At 43.9% G+C, this 15946-nt stretch overlaps 1 protein-coding gene across 3 annotated transcripts in view; it reads right to left on the bottom strand.

Annotated features, from left to right (window-relative positions):
- The window catches only part of CSMD1 (CUB and Sushi multiple domains 1), a 2053194-nt gene that overhangs the window by 468279 nt on the left and 1568969 nt on the right, over positions 1-15946 (bottom strand). For all 3 annotated transcript variants that reach the window (XM_070047233.1, XM_070047234.1, XM_070047235.1), the window contains one exon: positions 8477-8589. In XM_070047233.1, coding sequence (XP_069903334.1) covers positions 8477-8589 — 113 coding nt within the window. The remainder of the gene's footprint in view (positions 1-8476; positions 8590-15946) is intronic.

The raw sequence follows: 15946 nt of genomic DNA, 5'->3' as shown, positions 1-15946 counted from the left end.
ACGCCGAAGTTCAACTAAAGGTCAGATCTAAACTCCCAAATGTCAGGAAGTATTCAGCAATTATCTCTGCATTTTAGCCCTAACCTTTACATGGAATGTAAATAAAATCTTTGGTAATAGCATTTCTTACTGAAAAGAGGCATTAAGCTACCACTTCACCCCCTGTTTCCAGCAAGCAGGAATCCAGCTCATCTTTGTAGACACAGACACTCAAATTAGGGCCTCTCCTCACCAAAGAACTTTTTAACAGTGAAATGAACTTGGCGCACATGGAAGAAAGCAGCCTGATGGGATGTGTTCATTCCCGTGAGCTCAGGACAGTTCCACCTCCTGTCTACTGTTTTGGGGTAGCGGGATGCTTTGCTGCTACCTGCTTCACTAGCTTCATAAACAATGACTTCTCACTGTACTATTTTTTTCCTTTGACAGGCAGAGTTAGAGAGAGAGACAGAGAAAGGTCTTCCTTCCGTTGATTCACCCCCAAAAAGGCTGCCACAGCCGGCACACTGAGCCAATCCAAAGCCAGGAGCCAGGCACTTCCTCCTGGTCTTCCATGTGGGTGCAGGGCCCAAGCACTTGGGCCATCCTCCACTGCCTTCCCGGGTCACAGCAGACAGCTGGACTGGAGGAGGAGTAACCGGGACAGAACTGGCGCCCCAACCGGCACTAGAACCTGGGGTGCTGGCACCACAGGCGGAGGATTAGCCAAGTGAGCCATGGCGCCGACCTCACTCCACTTTTTCAATGCCTGAAAAAACTCCTGTTACATACAACCCAAAATCAAAGAGCATACTCTCTGTAAAATCTGACTCTCCATATTGCTAGTACTTATTTTCACCTACACCCATACCCACATACATTTATGGTGTCAAATTGATGTGAAAGAGGTGGGGTTTAATTTTAATCCATGTCCTTGCCTCCTACTTAGAGAAGCATTCTAAGAACAGGCACTTATATGGTGTACAGAGTGGTAAATTTATTTAAAAAATGAGAAAACAAATACACACATGAGTACAGTTGAGGGATGGCGTGGTCCAGGAAGGAAACAGGTGAGGGAACTAAACAGAGAGAGGGCACCCTCAGTGCCTCCTCTCATCCTGATCTCTGACAAGAAGAAGGAAGAAAGAAGAAAGATCCTGTTAATTGCTGGCTTCTTTGACAAGTTTGGAAGGGGAGTGGTGGGGCCAGCTCTGTAGCATAGTAGGTTAAGCCTCTGCCTGTGGTGCTGGCATCACATATGGATGCTGGTTCCTATCCTAGCTGCTCCACCTGGCTGCCTCTGACCCAGCTCTCGCTAATGGCCTGGGAAAGCAGTGGAAGATGGTCCAAGTGCTGGGCCCTGCATCACGTGGGAGACCATGAAGAAGCTTCTGGCTCCTGGCTTCAGACTGACCCAGCTCCGGCCATTGTAGCCATTTGGGGAGTGAACCAGTGGAAGGAAGATCTCTCCCTCTGCCTCACTCTGTAACCCTGCCTTTCAAATAAATAAATAAATAAATATCTTTTAAAAAAGGAAGGGGAGTGGCTAAACCTCTCACCCTAGGTCCCAGGTGAATGGAGATAATTCTAGGAAGGACTCTATTTGGCTATTTGACAGGTAGGTATGTTGTGGGTGACCTTTATTAATTATTTTAATATTAATATCTCGAGGGTCCTTGCCGTCTATTCAGGTAAGAATTCTGAATATCAGCTTGAATAAAACAGGCGACATGGTAAGTTTTAGTATTTATTCAATAAGAGAAATACACAGGAAAGTGAGGGCTTTATTTAAGGGAGAAAAGAGTCAGGAATTTAAAGCAGGAATTTTATACCAGGCTTTTCGAGGGAGTAGACCAGAGACTGCAAGGGAGAGAAAGAGCAGGTGGGCAGGAAAGCAGGGGCAAGCAGGGTACAACATGGGCTCCACAGGGTTTATCTGCTTCCAAAAGGGGAGTGGTCATGATACTCTGATTAACAGGTGGGTGTATACAGGTAGGGGCCTGAGATCACAAAGGGGGCAGGAGAGGGTGTGGTTTTCCAGCTCATAAATTAATTAATTTAATCCTATCTGCTTACCCATATCAGCAGATGGATTACAAAGTGCGGGTGGGTTAGGGGGGTCTTCTGGTTTTTAGCTCCTGAGCTTAATCTAGCTATACCATATCAAAATGTTTTAAGGAATACAACAATTAATGGAGCAACCAAAAAGATATCATAAACGCTATTTCAAAGGAGAATGCAAAACACACACACATACACACAATTAGAGTTACAGAAAACAATTTGCTAGTAGATTCAGAAGTAGACAAGAGCCACAGGATGGTGATCAACTGTATCTCCCGCAAGAACATTTGCATTTCAATGGACAGGAGTCATTTGCATAGCAATCAGTTTTCTGTAACTTGCAGAAAAAAAATAGCTCAAAGGTCACAAAGCTCCAAAGCTCACAATTCAAATATTTGGGTTTGGCTTGCTAAAGCTTACAAACACCAGCAGAGGGGGAACTGTGGAGGGCTGCTCCAGGGAGCTGGGAAAGTCCCAAAGCTGTGGACGGTGCAGGCTCCCCAGCAATGCAAACCAGCTACCTGGGAACATCTGCTGGATCCAGCGAAAACCCTCCCTAAGAAGGCACTGCTGCTACAACTGCGCTTCTTGGATTGTAACTCAGTTTTCAGCATCAGACTGTCCGGCCTGCCCACTGCGCCCTGCAGTGTGTTCAATAAATATAACTCAACCCACTCTATCTAACAAAACGAGTTCTTTTATCACCTGTGACATTGTCAGGGAGGAGGTTAGCAATCAGCCTGTGTGTGTGAGAGGGGCCTAAGGAAAACAAAGCACCTGCAGAGGCTCACCTGGGAAGCAGCCCTGGATTTTATACTTCCTAGGTCTGCCCAGACCCTGATAACTTTTCCTGTGGTCCCAGCCCTCCCCCCAAGGAGAGCTCCCCAGGAGAATCCTCTCTGCTCAGCACCACACGGGTTACCTGGAGCAATAAATCCTTCACGGCCTTCCTCCAAGGCAGGCGCCCAGGGGAGGCTCCTCTGCCCTGCGCCAGGGGGGCTCCGCAGGCTGACAGCACTGAGCGGTGAAGACTTGGGAGGAATTCCACCTAACTCACACTCAGCAAGCCCTTCGTCCTGGAGGAGGAGGTGGAGGAGGAGGTGGAGGAGGTAAAGAAAAAAAACAGAGCAGGAAGAACTGGAGCCTTTCCCTTACAAGCTCCAGTTTGAACAGACTGCAAGCCAAGCGTCAGCTCCGCCTGGCCTGCCAGGTATATTCTCTCCACTTAACCTTTCCTCAGTCCGAGTGGCTGGTCAATCTCTCCCTCGGGTTCTATCCCATCCATTCTGATGGATGCCCTACCCCACTAAACCTCGCTACCTTACTTACCACTGTTCTTCGTCTCATGTCTGAATTCTTTCTTGTGTGAAGACAAGAACCTGCCCTTCCCGTCTCCATTAACATCTCTGACAATGACGGAGAGACAGACAGAAGAGGGCCCGTGTAAGCGCCGAGCACCCTCACCCTGAGGAGTGCTCCACGTCTAGCCTTTCTTCTTGCCTTGCCTGCTGTGCCCTCTGGCAGACAAGCCTGCTCACTGCACCCATGCAAGTGCCACTAGGGTGCTTGCTGCTATGAAATGCCCATGACAGGAGGAACCGTGTGACAGAGGGAGAGAGCACAGGATGAATCCACATTTCAGGCACACCTGTCCAATCCTGTGGCCAGTCCTGCTAGGAATGTTTCATGGAGACTGAGGCATGCCCACTCCTTCCTTTAAACTAGCCACTCGGGCCCTTCCCTGTTCTGTCTCTCGCCGCACCCTCGCGGTCACCATCAGGAATATCTAGAAAGAGATGGGAGCACCTCTCTCTCTCCTCTCTCTGCCCCCTTCCTCACGAAAGTCAGGAAGGGAGGGGACGTGGGGGCTGCAGCTGACCAGATGGGTTCCCTGCCCTAAAAGAGAGACGCTTTGATGCCCCCTGAGTAAGAAGGAAGCCTTAACGCATCAACCCCTCAACCTGCTGGATGCCTCTCCCTTCTCTGCACTTCAGAAGGTCTTTCCTTTAGCTCTTGAGTACAGGAGTATACGACTCTGCCTCTTTGTTTCATGATGTATTACACAGTCCTGTGTGATGGCCTCATATGCTAATAAAGTTGTTTTTCTGTTTTCCATGCTATTGTAATTGACTTAGGTAATGAGAGTTTTCATGTTCCTTGAAGGGTTTGTTTTTCTGTTGCTATTATTGAGTCTTGATTGGGAGAATGGAGTCTTAGAGTAGCTTACGTTATGTATTTTTAATGTTTGAGTGATTACCTTAACTCTGATCAGCTTTGACCCACAGCTGTGGTTAAAATGTTCAGGTTAAATGTTTGACCAAACAGTTGGACTCTCTGACAATTTGAGTTCTAAACTGAGTCTTCTGATTTTGGGGCTTCCAATCGGATTCCTGGAACTCTCAAAGGATAAGACTCCAACTTGGTGAGATAATGGCTGTCTGAGTCATTTCAGATTATATAAAGTATAATGTAAGGTTAAAAAAATGATGCCAAATTTACGTTGTACTCATGTCACTGTTTTCCAGCTAGAGTTGTTTTATAAAAAAATGAGAGTAAATTCTGTATATGCAAGCCTTTACACTGTTACACTAAAGTGAGCCAACACAGATTGGTCCAGAAAAACGTTCATCCAAATGCCCTTTGGTTCACTTGGCTTACATGTGTCTTTGATATGCTTTAAATTTGTTTTTAATTTTTTAAGGATAAAAATATTTTCAAAGTTGTTAGCATACACTAGTGCCTGTGTTTGCTGTTCTAGACGTGCTATATTTATCCTTATCAGTTACTTAAAAACATGGAAGTATACTTTTGTCCTTTGTGGCATTATTCAATATCTCAGTGTCTTAAGTCATCTAGGAAGAGTTGCTAATTAAAACTTGGGTAAAGATAAATAAAAATATGGACATGTGTGCTGTTAGCAGCAGAAAGAACGGGCCATCAAAGAAGGAGGTACCTTTCTCTGAAGGGAGGAGAAAACTTCCACTTTGACTATGACCTTGTCTAAATCAGATCGGAGTCGGTGAACTCAAGGGGCTTCCATAGCCTTGGCAGCTCATGACAAGAGCCTCAGGTAATTACTGATGTCATAAATGAGTTTCAATTGTTAAATCAACAACAGGATTCACTGTGCACTTACTCCTCATGTAGGATCTCTGTCCTTAATGTGTTGTACTATGTGAATTAATGCTATAACTAATACTCAAACAGTATTTTACATGTTATGTTCTGTGTGGGTGCAAACTGATGAAATCTTTACTTAATATATACTAAATTGATCTTCTGTATATAAAAATAATTGAAAATTAATCTTGATGTGAATGGAATGGGAGAGGGAGCGGGAGATGGGAGGGGTGCGGGTGGGAAGGAAGTTATGGGGGGGAAGCCATTGTAATCCATAAACTGTTCCATATTACCCAGTGGTTTCATATGCTAACTCTTACATTTAAGGTTTTTATTTCTGATTTATTTGATGACCAAAGAGACAAAGATTTTGTGTTCTGTTGAAGTAATCTAATGTGTTCTCTTATGTTTCTTAAGTTCTGATTGTTAGAAAGCACTGAGTCTAAAAAGTTAAAATTATCTTTAAATAAGCATTTATTTAAAAATATTTGGTCACTTTACCAAAGTCACCCTAAATGGATGGATATTATTTCACAGTGTTAAGGAATTCCACTTTGGATACTTTAACTTCTCTTGGCATCTTTAATAGGCTTTCTGAAAACCAAGGTTCTGAATCTTTGGACTCTGTTATTTCCAGGTGGGCCCCTGGAAATGTCAAAGGATATATCTGATCTTGTAGAGATGATATCCAATTGGGCTACTGTGATTATACTAAAAGAGTGGCCAAGATGTGGAATGATGCTGAACTTCAGTTACGAGCATGCTTTGTTCCAGCTGCTCCAGTCTCTGGCTTGAAGGCCAGATTCTTTAAAGGGGGGCTGACATAGGCTCAGCCAAGCTAACACTGAATTACAAGGCGCTTTGGTTCAAAATCTGGATCAACGGAGGTCCAGCCAAAAGGGTGGAAGGGTACCAAAACAGCCTTAGATACGACTGGAGCCGGCTATGCAGCAGATACTGGATAGCTGTGTTCCAGGAGCCCAAGAAAGCCCTAGTATCCACAGGCTGATGATGAAAATCAGGAAGCCAGAAAACTTAGCAGATGAATCAAAAAACTCAATTTTGAGTTACATGGTAAGTTCTAGTGTGAACTTACGGGTCACATGACTAGTTAAGCCCGGCCCGGGCCCAGCCCCTGCTTGCTACCTGCTGAAAATCTGGAAGCCTAGGGATGGCAGAGATGTCTGCCACAGCTTCTGCTGTGAGTCAGGCTGCACAGTGAGCACTGGTCAAATCTGAAAGCCCGGGAAGTCAGCCTACGCCATCAGGGAGACCCGACTTGCTGCCTCATTTCTCCTCTCTTCTCCCCAACATGGGAAGTTGACTCTATTCTACAGGACTCTCCACTATAATGTACGGTTTGATCCCCAGACCCTATAAAAAGGATGACTAATCCTTTATGTAATAATACCTAGCCACAATACAGAGGACCAAACAGCATAGCCAGAAAATGAGATTAAACCACGAAATGATTTTGCAGCTAGATTTATTTTTCTGTGCACATGGTAAATTGACAGAACTCCCCTTTTAAACCTAATTGAGGGGCAGATAGGAAGTCTCACTGACGACCTCAAAACATATAGTCAGATCACTACAATTGATCTTACCTGAAGGTCACAGTTCTCCTCATAGGCACTGTTTTAACTCACAGAATTTTCCCATGACCAAAGCTTTCTAGCTCACTCTGATATTAACAGAAATCTTTGACAACTAGGGATGGGCTGAGCACCGCCTTGACTGACATCATAGAGGCTGCCTCCGTGGTCTACTGTAACAGAGACCAGCAGGAAGATGAGGAGCTGGGCAGCAGCAGCCATGTGAGCATAGGTGGCAGGCCCATTCATGGCTGCTTTACATGGTAATCTGCCATCAAGGAGACCCAACAAGTCCAGACCACCCCAAGCTTTCTGCTTCTCATATGAGGAGCCAGGGTACTAGGCAAGCAGCTAAAGGCCCTTCATTCTACCCAGGTTCCAATTTTAACTACTGCTATTGAGAGGGTGGCCTAAGGCCAGTGACACTGTAGGTGAAACTGTAAATTTCCATGTAGAGACACTGCCTGTTCTGTACTAGCCTCCTGTTCAGACCAGTTCTCTTCCTAGTTCAGCCGGGTTCTGGGAGTCAGTGTGGTGCCTCCCTTGAGGGGGTTCACACCTCCCTTGTGATATCTCTTTCAGTACCACATGGATAGGTCTGGCCTCACACATACCTGGCTAGGCTTTAGAACCAATCTGAATATTATGAAGTCTGAAAGCCTCTCCTGTCAGTCCCTATTGGCTTTAAATGGGAAAAAACAAACAAACAAACAAACAAACAAACAAAAACAGAGCTTAGAGTAACAGCTAACTTAGACAGTCCTGCACCTATCTGGACAGGCCCTCACAGAGGACTTAAGGGTCCTGGCTCTTGAGGGGGGTGCAAAATAATCCAGAATGCAGATGGTTTATTAGTCAGTTTCCCTCAGCAATACACAAACATGTGTGTGTTCCCAGCTTCCTTTTCATGCTTACTCTCATGTACATATTGACAAAAATAGCCTGTAACATGTCAAATTGTTAGGCAGGAAGACAGATGTGGGTCTGCATGTGTGTGAGGAACAAATTGAAAAAGGAAGAAATGGGAAGTTTGTGCCACTGGATCAGGGCCTTGAGGGCCCTTGACACCTGCACATCAGATGTTGCCCCATGACATAGAAGAGGAGGTCCCACACCTAAAACATCCCTGCCCCTGCAGGCGAACACTGAAAGGGACTGCCAGGGTCCAGGCATTTTCCTACCCAGTAACACATCAGGGAGGGGCCCTAGCCTACCCCAGATGTCCCAGAGGACGGAATCTCACTCACCCCGTTCCCAGCGACCTTTTCTCTTGGTAACACTGCATAGTGAGGCCCCAGGAGGGAATCTGGCAAAATGCCAGAAAAAGGAAGTGGGGGAGGAAAAATGGCCCTGCCCCCACAAAAACACAGACCGTGCACAGATGGGGCACTCAGTGTTCTGTCGATAGGCCCAGCACTCCCTCACTAACGTTACAGGTTTGTTTACCGCCAGTATGTGTCACTCCTTCACACACTTTTCTTGAGACAAGAACCAGTCACTGTCCCTCCCGCACCAGTTGCACTTCCAGTCACACAGGTAACAAAATCGAGCTTTCAAAGATTAAAATCCCCATTCCCAGCAGGTACATCAAGTAGGACTTTGCAAAAGTTGCAATCAGTCCCAACTCCTAAACACTGTTCTCACTTACTGACCTTATTACACCCAACACATACACACTGCGTGGATCTGGAACACGTGTAGCATTGCTGCCCTCATACCTTGGTAAACAGCTTTGAATCCAGGAGAGCCAATGCTGTCATCCGACTGCAGGTGCAGCCACATCTGGCTGCTCATGCTCACAATGAGGTCAGGAACACTGGACCCTGTGAGTCTGCACGGAGGAGAAAGAAGAAATCCTTTACTGAGGGCAACAAACGGATCTACGTCCACCTTGAAGCAAACAATCAAGCATATATACACAGACGCATGTAAGACCCTCCCTTAAGGAATCTACAGCCACTTGAACTTGTGTGAGCACTGAAACATCAATGTCACTGGCATTTTACAGTAACTGTCCTGTTCTACCACCACAGATTTGTGTCTTATGTTTTAAAATCAACTTAGTCCCACGTCCCTGGAACTGAGGGGCTTCCACAATACAGGACTTGTAGTACTAAAACTGGGACAGTCCCAGAGAAATGGGACCACTGTCCATGCTACGTGACAGGCAGGTGCTGCCTACTGCTGTGTGACTCTCTACAACCGCAACATGGAAGGGAACGCACTCCCCAGATGAGAAATCGTGCCAGTTCAATTGATGCCCAGGACAGCATTATCCCGCACCTTAATCACAATATCTCTTTTAAGCATATATTAAAGGTAATCATACCTTCAGAGAATACTGAAAAGAAGAACATCACGCATAGCTGAAATGGATTTTGCAACATTGATTGAACTTCCCCTCGGCATATTAATGTCCAGGTCAAACCAAATGGAACTCTCAATGGAGCATTCACTGTGCATTAACAAAACAGGCACACAGCAGCTGCTGTCAGCCAGTGAAAAGAAACACTAAATTCATTGACTGCAGTCAGCATGCTGACAGAAAAGCGTGTTGAAATAGGAAAAGTGTAAGAAAAAAATCAATTCAACCAAAACAAATGCCCCTAATCAAAAAGGAAGCTTTGCTTTCAGCGGAGTCGTTTCAAGAATAAGAACACATGATAGGCCCCATCAATCACCTCACCCGTCTCCCAACCCCACGTGCTTATCTGGGCTGCACTGAACACCTGATTCTTCAAAGTAAGAGGAACAACTGTCATTAGGTGGGATGTAACTCATGCTGCACGGACACACACTGGAGAGAAGAGCATTTCAGTGAGCTATGTGCAGTAACTAAACATGAGTTTCTTTTGCAAAATGTGTTTTGTTGGCAACACTGTCTTTTTTGTTGGGCTGTTCTGTTTGCTTGTTTGATCTGAAGACAGACTTTTTTTCTTCCCTATTCATACATTTCATTGAAGTGTAGCAAACCAGGAAGGGCACAGTTCCTCCACGTCCACTGCGTGGGAGTTATATAAGGCAGTCCCCACACAGGTCAACACACAGAGGATCACCAGCCCCAGCCACCTTTTCATAACCCCCTTGTCACCACCCTGTGATCCACCTGGCCCACACAGTTTTTACCTACTTTTAAATAAACTTTCCATAAATGAAATTACGCTATGTATACTTTATTGTTCAACATGATGCCCTCTGTTTGCAGCCATTTTAATGCAAATGATAGAATTTCATTCTTTTTACATTTCAATGTTATTTCATTGTGTATGTACAGTTATATACCACATTCCCTTTATCCTTTCATTTGATGAGAGATACCTTGCTTCATTCCATATATTGGCTATTGTGAGCAGTGTTGCTATAAACCAAAATGATACTGAGCAAAACAACAACAACAAAAAAATCAAGCTAGAGCCATCACAATACCTGACGTCAAAGCATACTACAAAGGTATAGTAATTAAAATAGCATGGTACTGACATCAAAACCAACATATAGATCAAGGGAGCAGAGTAGAGAGCCCAGAAATTAATCCATATACATACAGCCAACCGATTTGTGACATAAGTGTCCAGAATATAATGGAGAAAGGATAATCTCTTCAACAAATGGTGTTGGCAAAAAAGTAGAATGAAGGGGCCGGCGCCATGGCTCACTTGGTTAATCCTCTGCCTGTGGCGCTGGCATCCCATGTGGGTGCCAGGTTCTGGTCCCGGTTGCTCCTCTCTGGTCCAGCTCTCTGCTGTGGCCCGGGAGGGCAGTGGAGGATGGCCCAAGTGCTTGGGCCCCTGCACCCACATGGGAGACCAGGAGGAGGCACCTGGCTCCGGATCGGCACAGCACTGGCCAGTGCGGCCATTTGTGGAGTGAACCAGTGGCGGGAAGACCTTTCTCTCTGTTTCTCTCTCTCTCTCATTGTCTAACTCTACCTGTCAAATTAAAAAAAAAAAAAGTAGAATGAAATTAGATACTTACCTCTCAAGATAAAAAGCAACTCAAGATGGATCAAAGATCTAAATTTAAGACCTAAGACTATGAAGTGGCTGGAAGAAATGTAGGGAAACACTCCAAGGCACTGGTGTCAATGGTGGCTTATTGAATAAGACCTCAAAAAACACAGCCAACAAAACCCAAACTAGACAACTGGGATTCTATGACACTCAGAAGCTTCTGCACAGCCACAGGGACACTCCATATGGTGCAGACACATATGACAGAATGGGAAAACACATTTGCAAAGGATTAACATTCTGAATATATCAGCAACTTAAAAAACTCAACAACAGCAACAAAAAACAATCCAGTTAAGAAATGCGCAGAGGACCTCAACAGTTTTCAAATGAGGAAATACAAATGGCCAACAAATATGTGAAAAAGTGCTCGACAGCACTACCCATCAAGGAAGTGCAAATCAAAACCAGGATGAGATAGCACCTCACCCTTGTCAGAATGGCTGAAATCTAAAACAGAGAATAACAATGCTGGCAAGGATGTGGACAAGTGGGAACAATTATACACTGTTGATACGAATGTACATTAGTGAAGTCACTGTGGAAAACAGTGACCAGTTTAAAAAAAAAAAAAAACTGGAAATAGACTTGCCACATGATCCAGCAATCCCACTACTGCTTATAGTACCAAAATTACACCCACACCATCACATTGCAACTTTTAAAGCAAAATTCACCTCCTTATCCACTGTTTCACTCCTGACCTTCACTAATATGTCTCCATTTCTTTTTCTTTTTTTTTTTTTTTTGACAGGCAGAGTGGACAGTGAGAGAGAGAGACAGAGAGAAAGGTCTTCCTTTGCCGTTGGTTCACCCTCCAATGGCCACCGCGGCTGGCGCGCTGCGGCCGGCGCACCGCGCTGATCCGATGGCAGGAGCCAGGAGCCAGGTGCTTTTCCTGGTCTCCAATGGGGTGCAGGGCCCAAGCACCTGGGCCATCCTCCACTGCACTCCCTGGCCACAGCAGAGAGCTGGCCTGGAAGAGGGGCAACCGGGACAGAATCTGGCGCCCCGACCGGGACTAGAACCCGGTGTGCCGGCGCCGCTAGGCAGAGGATTAGCCTAGTGAGCCGCGGCGCCGGCCAATATGTCTCCATTTCTAAATTTTATCCATTTAGCAGTGGCATATGGGGCTGAGTTTAGTTCAGCAGTTACACAGAACTTGGGACATCTGCATACCTGAACAACATATTCCAGTGCCTGAGTCTGAGACCTGATTCCAGCTCCTGCTAATTCAGACCCTGAGAGCCAGCATGTGAGGCTCAAGTAGTTGTCGCTACCACCCATGTGTGAGCCCTGGATTGAGTTTCCAGCTCCCAGCTTCGATCTGATCAGCCTGGGCTGTTGCAGGTATGTACAGAGTGAACCAGCAAACAACTAAAGCATGCTAACACATTTTAAAATGTAAAAATAAAATCAGAGTGTTCAGTATTGTGGGATATACTTTACTCATTCACTTAATTCCCTGCACATTCATCTAAGCTTGTTATATCAACGATCTGTTTTTTGTTACTGTTGAGTTGTATGTCCTGGTGTGGACATACTGCAACCTGCTTAACCGATCATCTGGTCAACACCATGTGGGCAGATGACACATAAAGCTGTTCTGCACATTCATGCACAAGTCTTTCGTGAACTTGAGTCTTCATCCTCTGGGAAAATACAGCTCCAGGGCCATAACTGGGTCTTTAAAGCCACTTCAGGTTGTGTTCAGCCTGGCTGCTCCTGCCACCGATGTGCGAGCAGACCACATCTCTGCATCCCCAGACACACAGGGGGTGGTGTTTTCAACTTCTCTAATATTGAGGGCCCCTCATTTGCATTTAGCCAACATCATGTGTGGTACTCAGTGCCATCTGGAAAGCCTTTCCCATGGCAGGTCTGCTCATGTAGTTTGCTCCCTGGGCAACTAGATTGCTTTATGTTTTATTCCTTTCCCACTTTCTGATACTGAGAATTTTTTTACATAGTGTAGTGTATGCCGATTGCCAGATTCAAGGTTGCAAGCACTTTGTCAATGTCTGTAGCTTGTCTCTGCTTATCTTATATTCTTTCACGAAGAAAAAGGATAGTTTTTTTATAAAGCTGATTTATCAATTTTGCCATTTATGGATAGCGATTAAGGACAATTAGGTAACTCTACATCCACAACTTTTCTTCTGTTGTTTCTAAAAGTTTCAGAGTTTTGCATTTTAGAGTTCATCCTGTGATTCATTTTGACCCGATTCTTTTCTAAGTTACGAGCTTTAATGATCTCTATCCTTGTATCTATTGTCAGGTTTGGAAAGTTCTTGGTGATGATACTATAAAATAGTGCTTGTGTCTCATTTTCTCTCTCCCTTCCTGCGGGACTCCATCTCAAGAAGAGGTTCCTTGTTCTGCCCACGGGGCTGGCTCCCACCCTTTGTTGGAAAGGCCGTCCACTCTACGTGCTCTCCTCAACTGAGTAGTGTCCATTCCATTGTTGTCTTTAATTTCTTTCACTACCACTTGTAGTTTTTGGCCTGTGCATATTTTAAAATTATATGACAAGTATTTAACTTTGTAGCAATTCCAAATACATTTGTGTTTTTGCAGCTGTTGTATGAATATTACTTTATGGAAATATGATCTTTTAAATTAGGCTTATCAGTTTTATTAGTTGTCAAAGAATCAAATTTTCATTGCTTTTGAGTGTCCCTATATTTGACAGCATCAATTAAGCTTTTATCATATCCCCTTTTGTTTTTAATGTCACAGGTGAAATTTGTTTTTATTTGTCTAACTTCATGGAACTGTGTCTTAAATTATAGATTTAAATCTTTTTTTATTGTATATGATATTAAAGTGTATAAATTTTCAAATGAGAACCTAACTATACTATTTTCCTTACCTTTCAGTTATAAACATTTTCTTAATTCAGGTATGATTTATTTCTTACTTAACTGCAAAATGTTAAAGTGCATTTTATTTTTTTATAATTATTTCTGGCTATTTACACATTAGTCAAAGAAAATATTTTTAATATTTATTGAAATGAGCATTGTCACTTTGAATACAGTCAATTTTGGTAAATATTCAATGTGACTTAAATTCATAACACTCTGTATAGAATAGTTGGGTAATTTTCTATCAATCAAATGTATAATTGAGTTGCTAAAATCTTCATTTCATAGAACTTTGATAGCTTTATCAACTGTGGAGAAGTGTGTTAAAGATTTCAGTTTATACCTGTGAATGTGGCTACTTTGCCTTGAAGTTTAGTCAGTTTTATTTTGAGACTACACTTGATCTAGCCAAAAGGCCGAGAAGCGATATTTTGAGACTATGTTATTAATAAAAGCTTACAAATTTAGAATTGCTGTATCTTTATATTTGGCAGCATTCCTTTTCTATTTCTAGCAATATATCTTGAATTACTTTCTACTTCGAATTATGATGATAATAAAATTGTTCTTTTACTGTCTGACAATAAATAACTATTTCTAGCCATTTCCTTTCAACGATTCCATGGATGGACAGACACTCCTATCTGTCTGTTCCAGGTGTAATACAACTGATTTACTTTCACCCTATCAGCTTTATCTTGTATCTAGAATGCCCAATGGTACTTCTTTACCCACGGGTTAATTTTCCTGAGTTTTAGCTACTTGCAGTCAACTGTGGTGCAAACATATTACATGGGAAAATCCTCAGGTCTTAAACTCTGAACCTTTGAACAGCATGATGTTGTGATCCTGTTGCAGTGTGATGGCGTTCCACTGAGGAAGGGAACCATCGAGTGCCCAGTGTGTGCCCCACCTGCACACTGCTCACCTGGCAGCTGCCTCAGCCATCAGGCCTAACGTCACAGTATCACCGAGCTTGTGTTCAGGTAACTGTGACAGCACAAGAGGGGCGATGCTGGAACTTCAGACATGCCTCCTTTAAGGGCCAAGATGAAGGCTCTTGATTAATATGGAATTGTTGTTTAAATCAGATATCAATTGTTAAGATCTATAGTAAAAAATGAATAGGAAAAGAAACCATAGCATATGAGAGTATTTCTAAGAGTTCTTGAAAAATGAAATTAAAGCTTATTTTGGCACAAGCACTTTGAGTACTTTTTCCTGATGCGCAGTCTCCTTGAAGCGTCTGAAGACCTCTGCTAAAGGATGTGGTCCTGTCTGCTCCTGTAGCAGTCACAGAGGGCCTCGGAACAGATCCCCTCAGACTTAGGGGGACTTCTCTGATTACTGATTAATAACATTCACTGTGCTTTTTGAAAATTGATTTTTCATTGTCTCTTTTACTCATCAGCATTTTGTTTTTGTTTTTGTTTTTTTTTTTTTTTTTGACAGGCAGAGTGGACAGTGAGAGAAAGAAAGACAGAGAGAAAGGTCTTCCTTTTGTTCCAATGGCTGCCACAGCTGGCGCGCTGCGGCCGGCACACCGCGCTGATCCGATGGCAGGAGCCAGGTGCTTTTCCTGGTCTCCCATGGGGTGCAGGGCCCAAGCACTTGGGCCATCCTCCACTGCACTCCCAGGCCACAGCAGAGAGCTGGCCTGGAAGAGAGGCAACCGGGACAGAATCCAGCGCCCCAACCGGGACTAGAACCCGGTGTGCTGGCACCGCAAGGCGGAGGATTAGCCTAGTGAGCTGCGGCGCCTGCCTCATCAGTGTTTTCTAATTTCCTAGTGCTTCAAGGACGGCATCCTGTTGTCTTCTCAGCTGCTCTGTTTGTATCGAGAAGCCCTTCATCAGCCTCATCTTTGTTCTTGGGAAAACAGCATCTTTGATTCTGCGGCTTTAAGGATCACTTCTCGTGCTGCTTTTCAGCAGATTTTTTGTGCCAGGGTGAGGTTTTTCATAGATTAAACTGACTGCTTTGTAGAATTTAATAAATCTCTATCTTGATATCTGTTGTCAGGTTAGGGAAGTTCTTGGTGATAACGTCTCAAAATACTGCTTAGGTTTCACTTTCTCTCTCCCTTCCTTCTGGGACCCCGACTACACAGATGGTTCTGTAAATACTGTCTTCCTTTTTCTTTTTGGCACCAATCTGAGTGTTTTCTACTAGCCTACCATCCAGTTCAAACCCCATACATTAAGCTGCTTATTTCTGGTATTTAACTTTCAATTCTTGAATTTCCATTTGGTTCTTTGTTACTGATTGTAGTTCTCTGCCAAAATTCTTGATCCTTTCATTTATTTTCTTA

This window comes from Oryctolagus cuniculus, chromosome 8 (assembly GCF_964237555.1).
Source record: "Oryctolagus cuniculus chromosome 8, mOryCun1.1, whole genome shotgun sequence".
NCBI lineage: Eukaryota > Metazoa > Chordata > Mammalia > Lagomorpha > Leporidae > Oryctolagus > Oryctolagus cuniculus.
Note: the sequence above shows the minus strand (reverse complement) of the source record. Positions and strands in the feature narration are given on the sequence as shown.